The 15560-nt window shown below is 39.8% G+C and overlaps 1 protein-coding gene across 6 annotated transcripts in view; it reads left to right on the top strand.

The window, feature by feature from the left end:
• Positions 1-15560, top strand: part of DOCK8 (dedicator of cytokinesis 8) — a 247673-nt gene that overhangs the window by 88895 nt on the left and 143218 nt on the right. For all 6 annotated transcript variants that reach the window (XM_054499987.2, XM_063649580.1, XM_054499990.2 and 3 more), the window contains 3 exons: positions 1498-1621; positions 8846-9058; positions 13931-14016. In XM_054499987.2, coding sequence (XP_054355962.1) covers positions 1498-1621; positions 8846-9058; positions 13931-14016 — 423 coding nt within the window. The remainder of the gene's footprint in view (positions 1-1497; positions 1622-8845; positions 9059-13930; positions 14017-15560) is intronic.

Here is a 15560-nt window from a genome sequence, read left to right as displayed (position 1 = left end):
TAGGAATTCAAGGCTGCAGTGAGCTATAATCACACTACTGCACTCCATCCTGGGTAGCAGAACGAGACCCTGTCTCAAAAAAAAAAAAAAAGGCAAAAATTAACATGTTGGAAATTAGTTCAGTCATTATGGAATGCAGTGTGAAGATTTGTGAAAGAACTTAAAACAGAACTACCATTCAACCCAGCAATCCCACTACTGGGTCTATACCCAAAGGAAAATAAATTGTTCTACAAAAAAGACACATGCACTCATATGTTCCTCACAGCACAATTCACAATAGCAAAGACATGGAATCAACCTAGATGCCCATCAACAGTGGACTAGATAAAGAAAATTTGGTACATGTACACCATGAAATACTACACAGCCATAGCAAAGAACAAAACCATGGGGGTTTTTTTGCAGCAACATGGATGTGGCTGAAGGCCATTATCCTAAATGAATTAACACAGGAACAGAAAACCAAATACCACATGTTCTTATTTATAAGAAGGAGCTAAACATCGGGTAAACATGGGCATAAAGATAACACGGTAGACACCGGGGACTACTAGAGAAGGGAGGATGGAAGCAGGTGTGGGTTGAAAAACTGCGTATTGAGTACTGTGGCCACTACGTGGGTGATGTCAGTATCATTCATACATCAAACCTAAGTGACATGCAATTTACCCATGTAATGAATTTGCACATGTATCCCTTGAACCTAAAATAAAAGTCGGAAAAAAAATAAAAGATAAGATATCCCGTATCCTCAACAAAAATAAAAATGACACGTGTTTGTGCACTTGACTTTGCAGCATGTTTTCCAAAGATGTCTTTGAGTCATAAAAATGGGAAATACACATGTTGGTTTCTCTAGTCATCACTTGACAACTTACATGTTTTACCTTTCTTATGATGGTCTGTCTCATTTCTTCAGTGACAGGGCTAGACATTCTCTTTTAAACTCTTTCCATAGCTGTATATTATTCAACACAATTTTAACAGAGTTCATAGAGTAGAGATTGAGGATGTTTGCAAAGATAAATCATTTATTTTTATTTTTTCTTAACCATGTCCCGCCTGCTTTATTCATTATTAAGAACATTGATGTGAAGATTAAATGGTTTTCTCTATTTTTATCTTCAAATGATCTCTATTTGCGGCTTGTGCACATTGCTAGATTTATTCCAGCCACTTACACTAGGGTCATAGTTTAGCTTCAATTTGGAGCCAAATGCCCCACAGCTGAAATGACCGCACTTCTGAAGTGGCATTTTCTCAGGCCATGCCTCCCTTTAATAATGAGCCAGCCAGGGGGTAAATTTGTATCTCATTACAACAGAGCCTTGTATTAGGCCTGGAGTATAATTAAATGTGTGGAATTACAATTGGTTCCCTCTTTGAAAGCTCTCTCAGCACCATGTCTACACTTAAGCCATTACTTTTATTTTTAATCTAATGGTTTGCTTCTCTCTCTCTTTCTGTCTCCAAATTAAATATCAACCATAAAAGAAACCAAGGAAGTCCAGAAATTTGTGGCTTTAAAAAGACTGGATCTCGAAAAGATTTTCACAAGACGCTTCCGAAACAGACGTTTGAGTCGGAAACCTTGGAGTGCAGTGAACCCGCTGCTCAGGTATTTCCTATCAACAAACATGGTTACCAGGTTACTGGGCTCTTCTGCCCAGGGCATGCTGTCAATTTTACAAACTAGAATAAACGATAGACTCATAGAAAGTTTGAGTAGGAGGAACTTTACCATCTGAGTCAGTGATTTTTTTTTTCAAATTTATTTGTAGCTACAGAAATTGGTGTTCAAATGAAAACCCGGAAACCCAATGATTAAAATAGAAAAAAGTAGAAAAGCTCTAACTGGGGGACAGAGACACCTTCGGCCCATCCCTACGACAATTCCTGTGGAGACTCTTGGTGCCCCTAAGGCAAACTACAGAGTAATGAAAAGCTCCATGCTGAGGCCAGAATACCTGCATTCTCCTAGTGATTCTACCATGTACTAACTCTCTAACTTTAGGCAGGGTAATTAAACTTATTGGGCTTCAGTTTCCTCTCCTGGGAAACAAGGATGATAATACTAACTCATGAGGTTATTTGAGTATTAATGAGTTAATATCCATAAACACTTAGTGCCTAGTAAATGCTGGTCACTGTTATTGTTACTGTCATTATTTTTATTTTATTTTTATTTTTTGAGACAGAGTCTTGCTCTGTCGCCCAGGCTGGAGTGCAGTGGCGCGATCTTGGCTCACTGCAAGCTCCGCCTCCCGGGTTCATGCCATTCTCCTGCCTCAGCCTCCCAAGTAGCTGGGACTATAGGCTCCCACCACCACTCCCAGCTAATTTCTTTTTGTATTTTTAGTAGAGACGGGGTTTCACCGTGTTAGTCAGGATGGTCTCGATCTCCTGACCTTGTGATCTGCCCGCCTTGGGCTCCCAAAGTGCTGGGATTACAGGCGTGAGCCACCACACCTGGCCAGTTGTCATTATTCTTATAAAGTAATTACAGTTTAAAATTCAAGTTAAAGTGTACATATTGCGAAATGAACTTTTAACACTATTCTGTAACTAATTTTTTAAATGCCTGGGGTCATTTGAAGAACTCCAGCAAGCACTCTAACAAATAGAAGACAGAAAGAAAGCAAGCCTTCATTTGCATAAAACAGCCAAAGAACCATAGCCAAATAAATTTCATGTTTCCAAAAGTTAAGCTCTATACACCTATGTTCACAGCAGCATTATTCACAGCAGCCAAAAGGTAGAAGCAACCCAAGTATCCATCCATAATGAATGGATAAACAAAATGTGGTCACCAGGGGCTGGGGGAGGGAGGAGTAGGAAGTTATTGTTTAATGGGTAGAGTTTCGGCTTTCTAAGATGAACAGCATTATGGAGATGGATGCTGGTGATGGTTATACTGCAGTGTGAATGTGTTTAACACTACTGAGCTGTCCAACCTGCCCATTTTATAGATGAGAAAAATAAAATTGAGAAGAAAAAATCTGTTGAAGTTTGCACAGAACTTCTTGTAAACTCATATAGTTTTCAGCTTCCACGTGTCTTCATAGTACAGGAATCTCACCATGCTGGAAATCATTCGATTTAGTATTTAGTAAATAATACTAATTTTTCAGACAAGGTGGTTCCCCTAAAGCAAAGCCAACTACTTACTTGGAGCTCCACAGTAGAATCAGCCATCATTTCCAGCGCTAAATATGACAGGCTTACTGAGGGATAGAATACTTGGATGCTCTGCTTTATGGGAGATTTAAGGAATTTTTCATCAGTAATTTTGACTAAATTCCATTTTCACCCTACATGCTGACCAATTAAATTGTTCCTCTTAATGTTAGTCAGATAGAAGCCGTGGTAGGTATTTCAACAGGAGAAATTTAACACAGGGAATTGATTAAACCAGTTTTGGAGGTCTGAGAGAACCAAAAGGGAAAAATTGAGGCTATCCTAAAATCGTCATTATGGAAAACAGCATGCCACCCTGGGGCTGGGGTATACGGCAGTGGTTCTCCACTTTAGCTTCATCAGAATCTCCCAGAGGGTTTGTTCAAACATAGGTTGCTGGGCCCTGTCTGTTGGAATTTCTGATTCAGTAGGTCTGGAGGGTGAACCTCATACTTTTTAATTAGCATTTCCTAAGTGATGCTGATGCTGCTGGTCCCACGACCACAATTTGAGGACTACAGGTCTAGGGGAAGATCTTGGAGTTGTCAGAACGTAGAAGCTCAGAAGAGGAGCCTGAGAGCAAGGACTGAAATCCCTGAGAAGGTACTGCCCAGCCGGTGGTGCTATCTCAGGATCTCAGAGGGAAAAACCTCGTGGAGCCTGAACTAACACCTCACAGGAGGAGAAAATGCCCGGCTGGTGCTGGTACCTTCAAGGAGGTAAGATAAGGGTAATTCTGGAAGTACCAAAAGAACCTGAAGGCTAGAACCAACTGTCACTACGAAGGTGAGAGGAATGGCAAGAGGAAGGAGCCAGGCCCTTTGACCTCCTTGAACCATCCGGTAACCCTATAGCACTCCCTATTGACAGAACCTAAAGGGAGCAGCAGACACAGCGGAAATATGATTTGCTGACCCAGCATCAAAGAACAAAGCATAAAAGGGTGAATTTGGAGTCCAGAAACAATAGGTGAAGACCAGCATACACACAAAGCACACGCTTTCCTGCAGCATACTAGCAGAGAACTCAAGTCACTGTGTTGTGTTGTTTTTTTTGTTTTTTTTTTTTTTTTGAGATGGAGTTTTGCTCTTATTGCCAGGCTGGAATGCAATGGCATGATCTCGGCTCACTACAACCTCTGCCTCCCGAGTTCAAGCGATTCTTCTGCCTCAGCCTCCCGAGTAGCTGGGATTACAGACATGCGCCACCATGGCTGGCCAATTTTGTATTTTTAGTAGAGACGGGGTTTCTCCATGTTGGTCAGGCTGATCTCGAACTCCTGACCTCGGTGATCCACCCACCTTGGCCTCCCAAAGTGCTGGGATTACAGGTGTGAGCCACCGCACCTGGCCCACTGTCTGTGTTTAAAAGCCAAGTTGATCATATGATCCAGCAGTCTCACTACTGGATATATGTCCAGAGGAAAGGATATCAGTGTATCAAAGAGACATCTGCACTCCCATGTTTATTGCAGCACTATTCACAGTAGTCAAGACGTGGACTCAACCTAAGTATCCATCAACAGAAGAATGGATAAAGAAAATGTGGTATGTATACATGATAGAATACTATTCAGCCATAAAAAAAAATGAAATCCTGTTATTTGCGTCAACATGGATGAGTCTGGAGGATGTTAAGTGAAATAAGCTAAGCACAGTAAGAAAAATACTGCATGATCTCACTTATATGTGGAAGATAAATAAGTTGATCTCATAGAAGTAGAGGGTAGAATAGTGGTAACTAGATGCTAGGAAGGATGGATGGAGAAGGGAATAGAGAGGTTGGTTAACAGTTACAAAATTATAGCTAGATAGGAGGAACAAGTTCTAGTATTTGATAGTACTGTAAGGTGACTAGAATTAATAATAATTTATTCTGTATTTCCAAATAGCTAGAAGAAAGGATTTTGAATGTTCCCAACACAAAGAAATGATAATTGAGGCAATGGGTACACTAATTACCCTGATTTGATCGTTACACATTGTACACAGGTATTGAGATATTACACTGTATCCCGTAAATAGGTACAACTGTTACGTGTCTATTAAAATTTTTTAAAGAGCCAAATTGTACAAAAGTTGTTTGTTTTGAAATATTGGAATAATACTTATCATGGAGAGAATCTCAGACTGCGAGACGACAGCAATGTTTTCAATTCCACTCTCATTCTTGTGCACCTTCTTTTTGAGTAGAACGGTGAGGCCACATAGCTAGATTTATAAAATTTAAACAAGTATATGATAAGATTCCTTGGTACATGTAGATTTTATAAAAATTAGATTATATTATGCGTAATATTGCATAACTTCCTTTTTCATATTAGCAATATACTGTGATTATCTTTCTCTTCCAATTAATACGTGTTCTGTCTTTTTTTGAGACAGAGTCTTGCTCTGTCGCCCAGGCTGGAGTGCAGTGGCACGATCTCGGCTCACTGCAACCCCTGCCTCCCAGGTTCAAGCGATTCTCCTCCCTCAGCCTCCCGAGTAGCTGGGACTACAGGCGTGTGCCACCACACCCAGCTAATTTTTTGTATTTTTAGTAGAGACGGGGTTTCACCATGTTACCCAGGATGGTCTTGATGTCCTGACCTCATGATCCCCCCCGCCTTGGCCTCCCAAAGTGCTGGGATTACAGGCATGAGCCACCACACCTGGCCAGGTTCTTTCTTTTAATGGCTGCATAACATTCTATTTTATGAAAGTTCCAAAATCTCTTAATACTTCCTTTTTGGGGGCATTTAGTTTACTTCTATTGTTTTGCTATCACGAACAGTATTTCAGAGTTGCTCTTGCCCTCACATTCTTGCACACTTGCCAGTTATACCCTACAGATAAATTCTTAGAAGTGAAATTTCTAGATTAAGGGATGAGTAATGTTAGACTTTTGACTTATATGTACCTTGATGTCCTTTTAAATAAATTTGGGAAATTAAACTCATTTTCCTCAAACTCTTATAAATTCTAAGAAAAACAAAAGTATTAATAATTGAAGTGTTGATATTGATTATTTCTAGCACATTCAGTTTGGGGAAAATTTATGATCTAGTAGAGTAGTACTTTTGTGAGGTTGATGTCACAAAAAACATGTAGTATGGAGAAATTGTCCAGTAGTATGTCCATTTAGTAGAATTTTGAGAAAAACATTTTGCCATAAATTTTATAGATATTTACCATTAATCCATTTGTAGTCCTACAACATACAGTTGATTACAGTTATACATTTTTTGCTGAGTCTTTGGTTCAAGGCATGCAGTTCCCAATTACAAAGACATTCCTAATGGAATAAAGCATCCACTTTGTGACTGATTTAAGGTTGTTTCCTTAAAGCACACTGCAGCCAAAAGTGGACACAGCCTGAATAGCAAATTTTTTCCTTTTGGTTGTTGTTGCTTAATCCAATAACTGTTACCAAATTCCTGTAGAAAAGTGTTGCCCACTCCCACATCGATCTTTGGAAGCATAACATTCAGCTTTGGTGTTTATACACAATTTAATTTGGAAGGCTCCTCACAAATCATCTTATTTTCCAGTTTCAAAAACCAAGTTCTGAGTGGTGATTAAGACAAGGTCTCTTTATTTCCCAGTACAGTCTCTTATTTATTTGTGAATGAATGAATGAATTAATTAATGAGACAGGGTTTCACTTTGTCACCCAGGCTGGATTGCAGAAGAAGTCATCATGGCCAAGCGTGGTGGCTCATGCCTGTAATCCCAGCACTTTGGGAGGCCAAGGCAGGCAGATCACTTGAGGTCAGGAGTTCAAGACCAGCCTGGCCAACATGGTGAAACCCTGTCTCTACTAAAAATAGAAAATTAGCCAGGCGTGGTGGCACGTGCCTGTAATCCCAGCTACTCAGGAGGCTGAGGCAGAAGAATCACTTGAACCTGGGAGGCAGAGGCAGCAGTGAGCTGAGATTTCACCATTGCACTCCAGCCTGGCCAAAAAAAGCGAAATTCCATCTAAAAAAAAAAAAAAAAAAAAAAATCCAATCTTTCCTATTAGCTTTATTAAATACACTTTAACTTTAGAAGCTTAGAAGCACAATAATTACAACTGGCCTAACTTTAAAAAAAAATTTCACAAAGAAATTAGTAACTTGTAGGGTCATTTATAATCTTTTTCTCTGTTGATTTTTACAGTTTTAAAAAGTTAATACAATAATTTATTTACTTATTTTTTGAGACGGAGTCTCGCTCTTGTTGCCCAGGCTGGAGTACAGTGGCACAATCTCGGGTCATTGCAACCTCCGCCTCTCGGGTTCAAATGATTCTCCTGCCTCAGCCTCCCAAGTAGCTGGGATTATAGGCACTGGCCACCATGCCCGGCTAATTGTTTTGTATTTTTAGTAGCGATGGGGTTTCACCATATTGGCCAGGCTGATCTTGAACTCCTGACCTCAGGTGATCCGCCCATCTCAGCCTCCCAAAGTGCTGGGATTACAGGCATGAGCCCAATATTTTAAAAATAGTACATTATTACAGAAGCTAGATGTGCATTTTAAATTATTAGCAGAAAATTAGTGTGGCAGACAGATTCTATGGTTGTCCCATCATCTGGGCCTGTGACATTCACACCTTTGTGATGTTCATCCCCGACTGTGGGTGGGACCTGGGACTTGCTTCTGTCAAAACAATATGGCAAAGCGTGAGAGGATGTCACTTGTGATCATATTACATAGCAGCCAAAATGGATTAAAGACTTAAATGGGACCGGTCGCAGTGGCTCACCCCTGTAATCCCAGCACTTTGGGAGGTTGATGGGGGCGGATCACCTAAGGTCAGGAATTTCAGACCAGCCTGGACAATATGGTGAAACCCCATCTCTACTAAAAATACAAAAATAGCCAGCTGTAGTGGCAGATGCCTGTAGTCCCAGCTACTAGGGAGGCTGATGCAGTAGAATCGCTTGAACCGAGGAGGCGGAGGTTGCAGTGAGCTGAGATGGTGCCATTGCACTCAAGGCTAGGTGTCGCAGCAAGACTTGGTCTTTAAAAAAAAAAAAAGGTAATCATACCTCACTGCAGCCTTGAACTCCTGGGCGGGGTTCAAGCAGTCTTCCTACCTAAACCTCCCAAGTAGCTAAGACTGTAGGTGTACGCCACCATGCCTGGCTAAGTTTTGCTTTTTTTTTTTTTTTTTTTTTTTAAGAGACTGAGTCTCATTGTGTTGCCCAGGCTAGTCTTGAACTCCTGGCCTCAACCAATCCTCCCACCTTGTCTACCCAAGTACTGGGATTAAAGGCATAAACCACTGCACCTGGCCCAGTCTCCTCTTTGTTGCAACTTCCTCCAGCTCTGTTTTGCTCTAGTGTGAGACATGAGCATGGTTCATTAAGAGGCTTGGCCCCCCAGCCCCAGGAAAGAACAAGCCAACAACCGATAGGAATGTAGTGCTGTTTTTAGTCCTTTCCTCAGGACTGGTTTGTCTGCATAAGATGAGTAACTACCTGCTTCCAGGTGAGAAGAAGACATTTAATTTTAGCATATTCCAGCCAGGAAGCTAAGATGTCATTCTTGTCAAATCCCCAGTTTCTTCAGAAGACTTGAGGCCTGGCTGAGATTCTGTAGTCCCAAGTTGGAGCAGTCTTGAGACATCCAAGATTCTTCAGTTCTCATCTTAGACTTGCTGTCTGTCTCACAAAGACCCACTGTTTTCTCTCACAGGCAGGCCCCTGCCACTTAAACGTGCTGTGCGATGTGTCTGGGAAAGGCCCCATCACTGCCTGTGACTTTGACCTCCGCAGCCTGCAGCCTGACAAGCGGCTAGAAAACCTCCTGCAGCAAGTGAGTGCTGAGGACTTTGAGAAGCAGAATGAGGAGGCCCGGAAGACCAATCGGCAGGCCGAGCTCTTTGCCCTTTACCCCTCAGTGGACGAGGTGGGTGCCACTGTTTCCATACTGGAGAATCTCAGTGAAGACTCTGGGAGTCATGTGGACAATTGTGTTGTTCATTATTACTATATAGCAGCCCATGATGTCAGGGCTCACTTGTATGATTTCTGGGGCCTTGTTTTTCACTCAGGCAAGCCTGTGTGTCATAGCAGAGCCAATATTGATTATCATACAGATGGGATTCTGATAATAATAACAACTGGAATTTTCATAGCCCTTTACAAAATATGTTCACTAAGAGCATCTCATTTAATCCCCAAACGTTTCAAGGGTCTACATGTAGTAATCATACCCAGCAAGTCAAACCATCCTATTATTTGAGGGTATGTGTGGTGACTACTCCATTGAGACATACATTACTTAAACTTTGATGTTCTTTAGTGCTTTGTTACTTTCTTTTTAATGATCTCTATGAGCAACCAGAAAGACCTGCTTTGAAAACATTTCAGGCTAGGATAATCACAGCCCGTGCTCCCAATGTGTAGAACTTTGGGATCTTGATTGTTTACTTCTTCATTTATTGGAGCTGACTGACAATAGGATAATGTAGACTTTGCCTGTGGTCACTGCCTGAGGCACTTTGGATGAAATGAGAGGTGACCATCATTCAAGCCTTGTGTCTGTTTGAACTCCTTATACTGTATAGGAGGCTCTCAGTTTTCCCCTCTGCGTCAGATTATCTACACTTCTGGGTCTTGCCAGAACAGATTACTGCTATACCTCTGCTGTCCAAATCGTATTGAAAGTTCAGTTGGAAGAAACAGGATTTGAAGAAACTTTGCATAAAAGGTATTCTATCCATCCATGCCTCTAAATATTTGAAATTCGATCCTTGGATTAAGTGAGACAATCAGAGAGCCTGATACCCCCACCCTTCTGGTTTGTGTTTGCTGACCTGCCCTTCAGTGAGCTCACCACTGGTCAGCAAGGAGGACAATAAAGGAAACAGCAGTCATGAGATAGGATATCACGTCCACATGGAAATACTATTGTTGACATTGACCTACTCACCATCTAGCACCTTCCTCTTTGATGATCTAAAGGGCAATTAGCCTTCACATCTTCAAAGAAAGAAGAAGCACGCTTCTGCTGAGATAATATGAACACTTAGAGATTGTGCTCATTTTGTAACTAACTCTCTTAAATTCTTTACTTAGAGCAAACTTCTGTCCACCTTCACCAAATATGGCAACTTACTGATTGGTGTCCTGAATTTACTCCAGCTTTCTTTTCTTTTCTTATCCTGATTTTCTAAGCACCTTGGTTTCCTCATCTATTTTTATTTTATTTTCAGTTTTTGTCAGCAGCCTCAAATGGTCTTCTGAATGAGGCAGAGTATAAAAATAAATTATCTCACTTATATATAGAATCTAAAAAAGTGGATCTCATAGAAACAGAGTAGAAAGGTGGTTACCAGGGGCTGTGGGGAGAGGGAGAAGGTGTTGATCAAAGGCTACAAAGTCTCAGGCTGGAGACTTTTACGTTTTAGTGACCTATTGCACTGCATAGTGACCAGAGTTAATAATAATGTGTTGTATATTTCAAAACTGCTTTTAAAAAGGATTTTTAGTGTTCTCATCACACACACACAAAAGGTAAGTTGGTGAGGTGATAGATATGTTAATTAGCTTGATTTAGTCTTTCTACAATGTATACGTAGATCAAAACATTACTTGATTTAATCTTTACAATGTATACATAGATCAAAACATTACACTGTACCCCATAGATGTTCACAACTACTACTTGTCATTTAAAAAATAAATTAATAAAGTACAAATAATGTGAGCAATATCATCATCTCCTTTCCTCAGATTAAAAAGCAAGAATTAGGCTAAAGAGCTTTTTCAAGATTCAACAGATAAATTAAATTATAAAATGGGGCCCTAACCCTCTAACTACAAAGTTCGTGTTCCCTTGTTTATGTATCTACATACATATGACTACCTGGTATGTTGGGACACATAACTGAAATCCAAATATGATATTTTTAAATATCATGTAACTTTTTAGTTTCCATCCACAGCATTAAGACTTTTTACCAGATTTGTCAAAATATATTAGATCAGATTGATTTGGCCTTTACTTTCCTTCCTCTTCCTCTCAGTTCTGTGATGGAGATGTCAACATGTAATAGAGGGTCCCAAAGTGGATGCCAGAAGAGAGAGAACAATTAGAGGATGCAGAGAATATGTCCAGTGAGACATTTGCTTGTCAGTGTCTCCCTGGTGGTATTAGATGGGAGAATGTTCCATCTGAACTGATTAAAATAATGAAACATAGCCTGGTTTTAGAGGAACTTTGTTTTATGATCTTTGAAACAATGCAGACACTCCATTGGGACTGAAAGTTATAATCTAGGAGCATGCCTAATGGGGCCTGCTTTTATTGAGTAGAGAGAAGAGCTTCATAATTAGTGTTCCAGTTATTTGTAAACCGGCATGTCTAAAATGCTTGAGGGCCTCTATACCAGCCCTTTAATATTTTGAAGCTGTTGTCACAGAAATTGCATTTGTACTTATAATTTGTGCTTTCTCCAAAGAAAATTCTATGGAAGAAAGGTAAATTTCTACCTACTCTGACATGATTACAAATGCTGGTTTTTTCGATGACACAATCAGATTTTTAAATATTATCATTACTTGATTTCCCTGTAAGGAAAGTTAGAAGAGAGGTAAACTAGTATATCCAAGTTATGGCTGAGTCTACAGGAGAAGCAAAAGTTGGACTTAACCACTAAGCTTCTATAAGGCAAGTTCTTTCCCTAATTCATTCTGATTCTACAAAAGGTGGTGATTCTACAAAAGGCATTCTATGTCAATCCGTAAGAAAGATTCCACTAATACTCCAAATCATAGAAAAGTTTGCTGAGGCTCTTGGTTACAAGTGACAGAACCCAACTAAAACCAATTCAGCAAAAAAGGTTGGGGGAGTACTTCTTGGCTCACCTAAGAAAATCACAGGTAGGCAAATGTGGAGTTGACCTCTGGATCCAATGGGACAGTAAATGAAAGAATATCATCTCTCTCATACTGTCTCTTTATCTCTCATAATCTCTTTCATTCCCTTCATTTATATATATTTTTAGGATGATGAAAACAAGAGGATCCATTAATGTTTCACATTTCCACTTTCTGTTTGCTTGGGAATTAGTTGCCATTTCAGTTAGCTATAAAGCCTGAAGAAATTCATATAGCTTAGAAGAGACTTGGGAAATATATCATCCAAATGTCATATGTGGACCTTGTTTGGATCTTGATTTAAGAAAATAACAGTAAAAACAAATTGAGACAGACAGGGAAATTTGAAACTGACAAAAATTATTTAGTGGCAATAAGAAATTATAAATTTTTAGGCATAATAATGGTATTGCTATATGTTTTTAAAAGTCTTTGTCTTTTAAAGATATGTACTGAAATACTTATATATGTATATGGTCTCTGGGAAATTGCTTCTATGTAATCCAGTATTGAGCGAGAAAGGTAGTAAGTGGGTAAATAGACGAAACCAGAATGCCCCTGAATTGAACTTGTTGAAGCTAGGTGATGGGTGAATGGTGGTTCATTGCATTACTCTCTCAACTTTTGTGTATGTTTAAAATTTTCCCAATGAAAATCTTTTTTAAAAGGATTTCAAAAATTAGAATCTAGACCAAAGGCAGTCCCAGAAATCCATGAGTGTCTCTACCTTCCGGTTGTTTTCCAGTTAGGGAGATCTTCCCTTTAGATATGTCTGTTCCAATGATCCGAAAAGGTCCAGATTGCCCTGAGCGAGTAGGCATCAAAACAATGTCTCCTCTGAAATAAACTCAGCCATTCCACCCAGCAACATGGCCAACTGTAACCACAAGGAATGGGGACCACAGGGAGAGGTCGGAGTAATGATGAGCTTACCACATTGATCATTCCACCAAAGTGGGTACATATTTACCAGGAAGATGACTTTACTGCTATTTGCAAGAATGTTAAGCTTGCTGTGGGGTATTCAGTGGAAAGCTCCCAGGAAAAGACAGTGAGATATGACCCTGTTCTTTGGACCCTTGCGATCGGCAGAGCACTCACCAGTGTTCGGAAAGCATACTGCAAGAGTGGGAAGTACTGTTTTCAAGGATTTGCACTGCTTATTTTTGCATACATGAATATAATTAACATAGAATGATAGTTCAGATGCAGATGTTAAGGTTACAATAGGGACTTGATATTCCTCTTTAAGTCTTTAGTTTCTGTGCGGTAAAATAAACAGGTAGAGCTCTTAATTTGTCATTACTAAATTTCATATACCTAGCACTTTAGCAAGCTCTAACTGCATAAGCCTGTCTAGAACTTGTCAATTCAACCCCAAGTCTCTATCATCTGTTTAAGAAAACAGTGAACTGAGAAAGTGACTCTGTATTATAGGATCAATGGTTTACAGCCTTAAGTGAACCATTGTGACTCAGATTTCAAATCTGAAACTCACATACTTACTAGTAAAGCCCTCGACAGGAGAAATATATCAAATGTGTAATTAGAGTGGGCAAAAAACACACAAAAACATCAACAATAGGTATAAGATTTTGCAATGCCATCTGGTGGATGTTACTAAGCCATATCCATGTTCACATTTCCTTCCTTCCTGCTTCAGTCTCTTTGTCTTAAATGCTTGAGTTTCTAAAAGGAGAAACTGTTTGCTGTAAATGCTGGCTTTGAGGTTGGGGGTTGGAAAAGAAACTCTCTTATAAAAGGCAGAGTGTTAGAAGAAAAGCAAATCTAAGTTAACTTGAGCCGTGGAGGGTAGCCTTCCCTTCCCTGGGTTAACTCTAATTGGAGCTCCTCACAGAATTCACTAATGATTTCTTTACGATGTGATTAAAAATAGGAGGATGCTGTGGAAATACGTCCAGTACCAGAATGTCCCAAGGAACACCTGGGCAACAGAATATTGGTCAAGTTGCTGACCTTGAAGTAAGTATCAACAAACACAGTACCACTACTTTGAGATTTATCTTGCCTTTTACATACAAATGTTGTATTTATTATCAGAGCTTGAATCAAAGAGGAGCTCCCAAAATACTTTTAACAGTGGGCAGCTGTGGAGTAGTAGAAAGGGCACGTTTGAGTCCATTCCTGGATTTTTTTCTACCAGCCTTTTGATGTCATTCTTCTACAATAGAGAAGGCAAACACACGTGTCTACTAAAGTTAGGCATGTAAGGTAATCGAGTGAAATAAGCTACATTGAGAAAAATAACACAAGTCAGCGGTGTGCTGGAGTCGACTGTACTAACTCATGAGATCTCACAGTGCACATCTCTTCCTGTGTTCAGTGAAGTCAAATTGGTAACTTTAAATTGGCCCTGGCGAAAGTGTTTACAATGTAGAAATCAGCCAATGCTACACATTTGCACCACCCTCAGCACCCAGAGATTATTTGTTAAACATTTACCAGTATGCCACTGTTGAAACACAATGATAAATGCAACTGAAACTCAGTCTTAGTGCCAGGGGACAATAGGGAGTGGTGGGGACTGTAGTAAACCATGTTAAGGGGGCACTCACTACTAGCAACAAACTCTTGCCATCCAAATAAACAGGCCCATTTTTGTCAACTGTCTTTTCTATTTTTTCAAGAGAAGCTGAAAACCCAGATTTTTCTGCATAATATACCGACTCCCTAAATACGTTCTCATTCCCTTTATAAACACCATATAATTAAAACAAAACACGACTACAGTCTGGTTTCATCTTGTGGGCCAATTATTTGCCACATCTACTTTAAAGCAGTTGTGTCCAAACATTTCAACTGTATGCTTTGATAGTAAAAAAAAAATCTTCTATAGACATGTATTAATTTTGTATTTTCATATTAAAATATTATCTACATTATAAAACATATAACTGAGAAATTTTAAAGAATGAACTAGATAAATCTAAATAAATTCTAGTATTTTGTTCTTGCACTGCAATAGATTGTCTTGTGTACCCCCGGAGTGCCTCCATGCCTCTCTTCCTCCGTGCAGACTGCTATTTTCAAGAATTAGTTCTTCCTCTTCAAATCCACAGATGAAAACTTTAAAGTTGTACATATTCTACCTAAGCAAAACTACAGAAGCGTAACATTTATTCATATACTATTAGACGGGTCATCCATCTCTCAAAGTCACTTCATGGGTCCCTTCAGCAGCCCCTGGTTTGCAGTGAGAAGGCATCTGGATTCTGGATGTAAGGCTGGGTTTCAACCCCTGGAAAATTCCCTGGGATTTTGAGTTCTTCCCTATAAATGAAGTTGATAGACCTTATGGTCTCAAAATTCCTACCTACCACAAACTTCTATGATTCTAACGCATAGCCTCTGCCAACTTCTTCTGCGACAGAATACAAGCCAGCAAGTCTGCTCATACAGCTATGGGTGGTCTCTTGTTATAGTCTCCTCCCGCTGGCCAGTTCTACAGAGGGGCTTCAGGGCCTTTTGTACGGAGAAATGAGCAGCCCATAAACCAGCTGAGTGTC

Source organism: Pongo pygmaeus, chromosome 13 (assembly GCF_028885625.2).
Source record: "Pongo pygmaeus isolate AG05252 chromosome 13, NHGRI_mPonPyg2-v2.0_pri, whole genome shotgun sequence".
In the NCBI taxonomy this organism is placed as follows: Eukaryota; Metazoa; Chordata; class Mammalia; order Primates; family Hominidae; genus Pongo; species Pongo pygmaeus.
The sequence above is the reverse complement of the archived record's forward strand: the minus strand, read 5'-3'. Positions and strand labels throughout refer to the sequence as shown.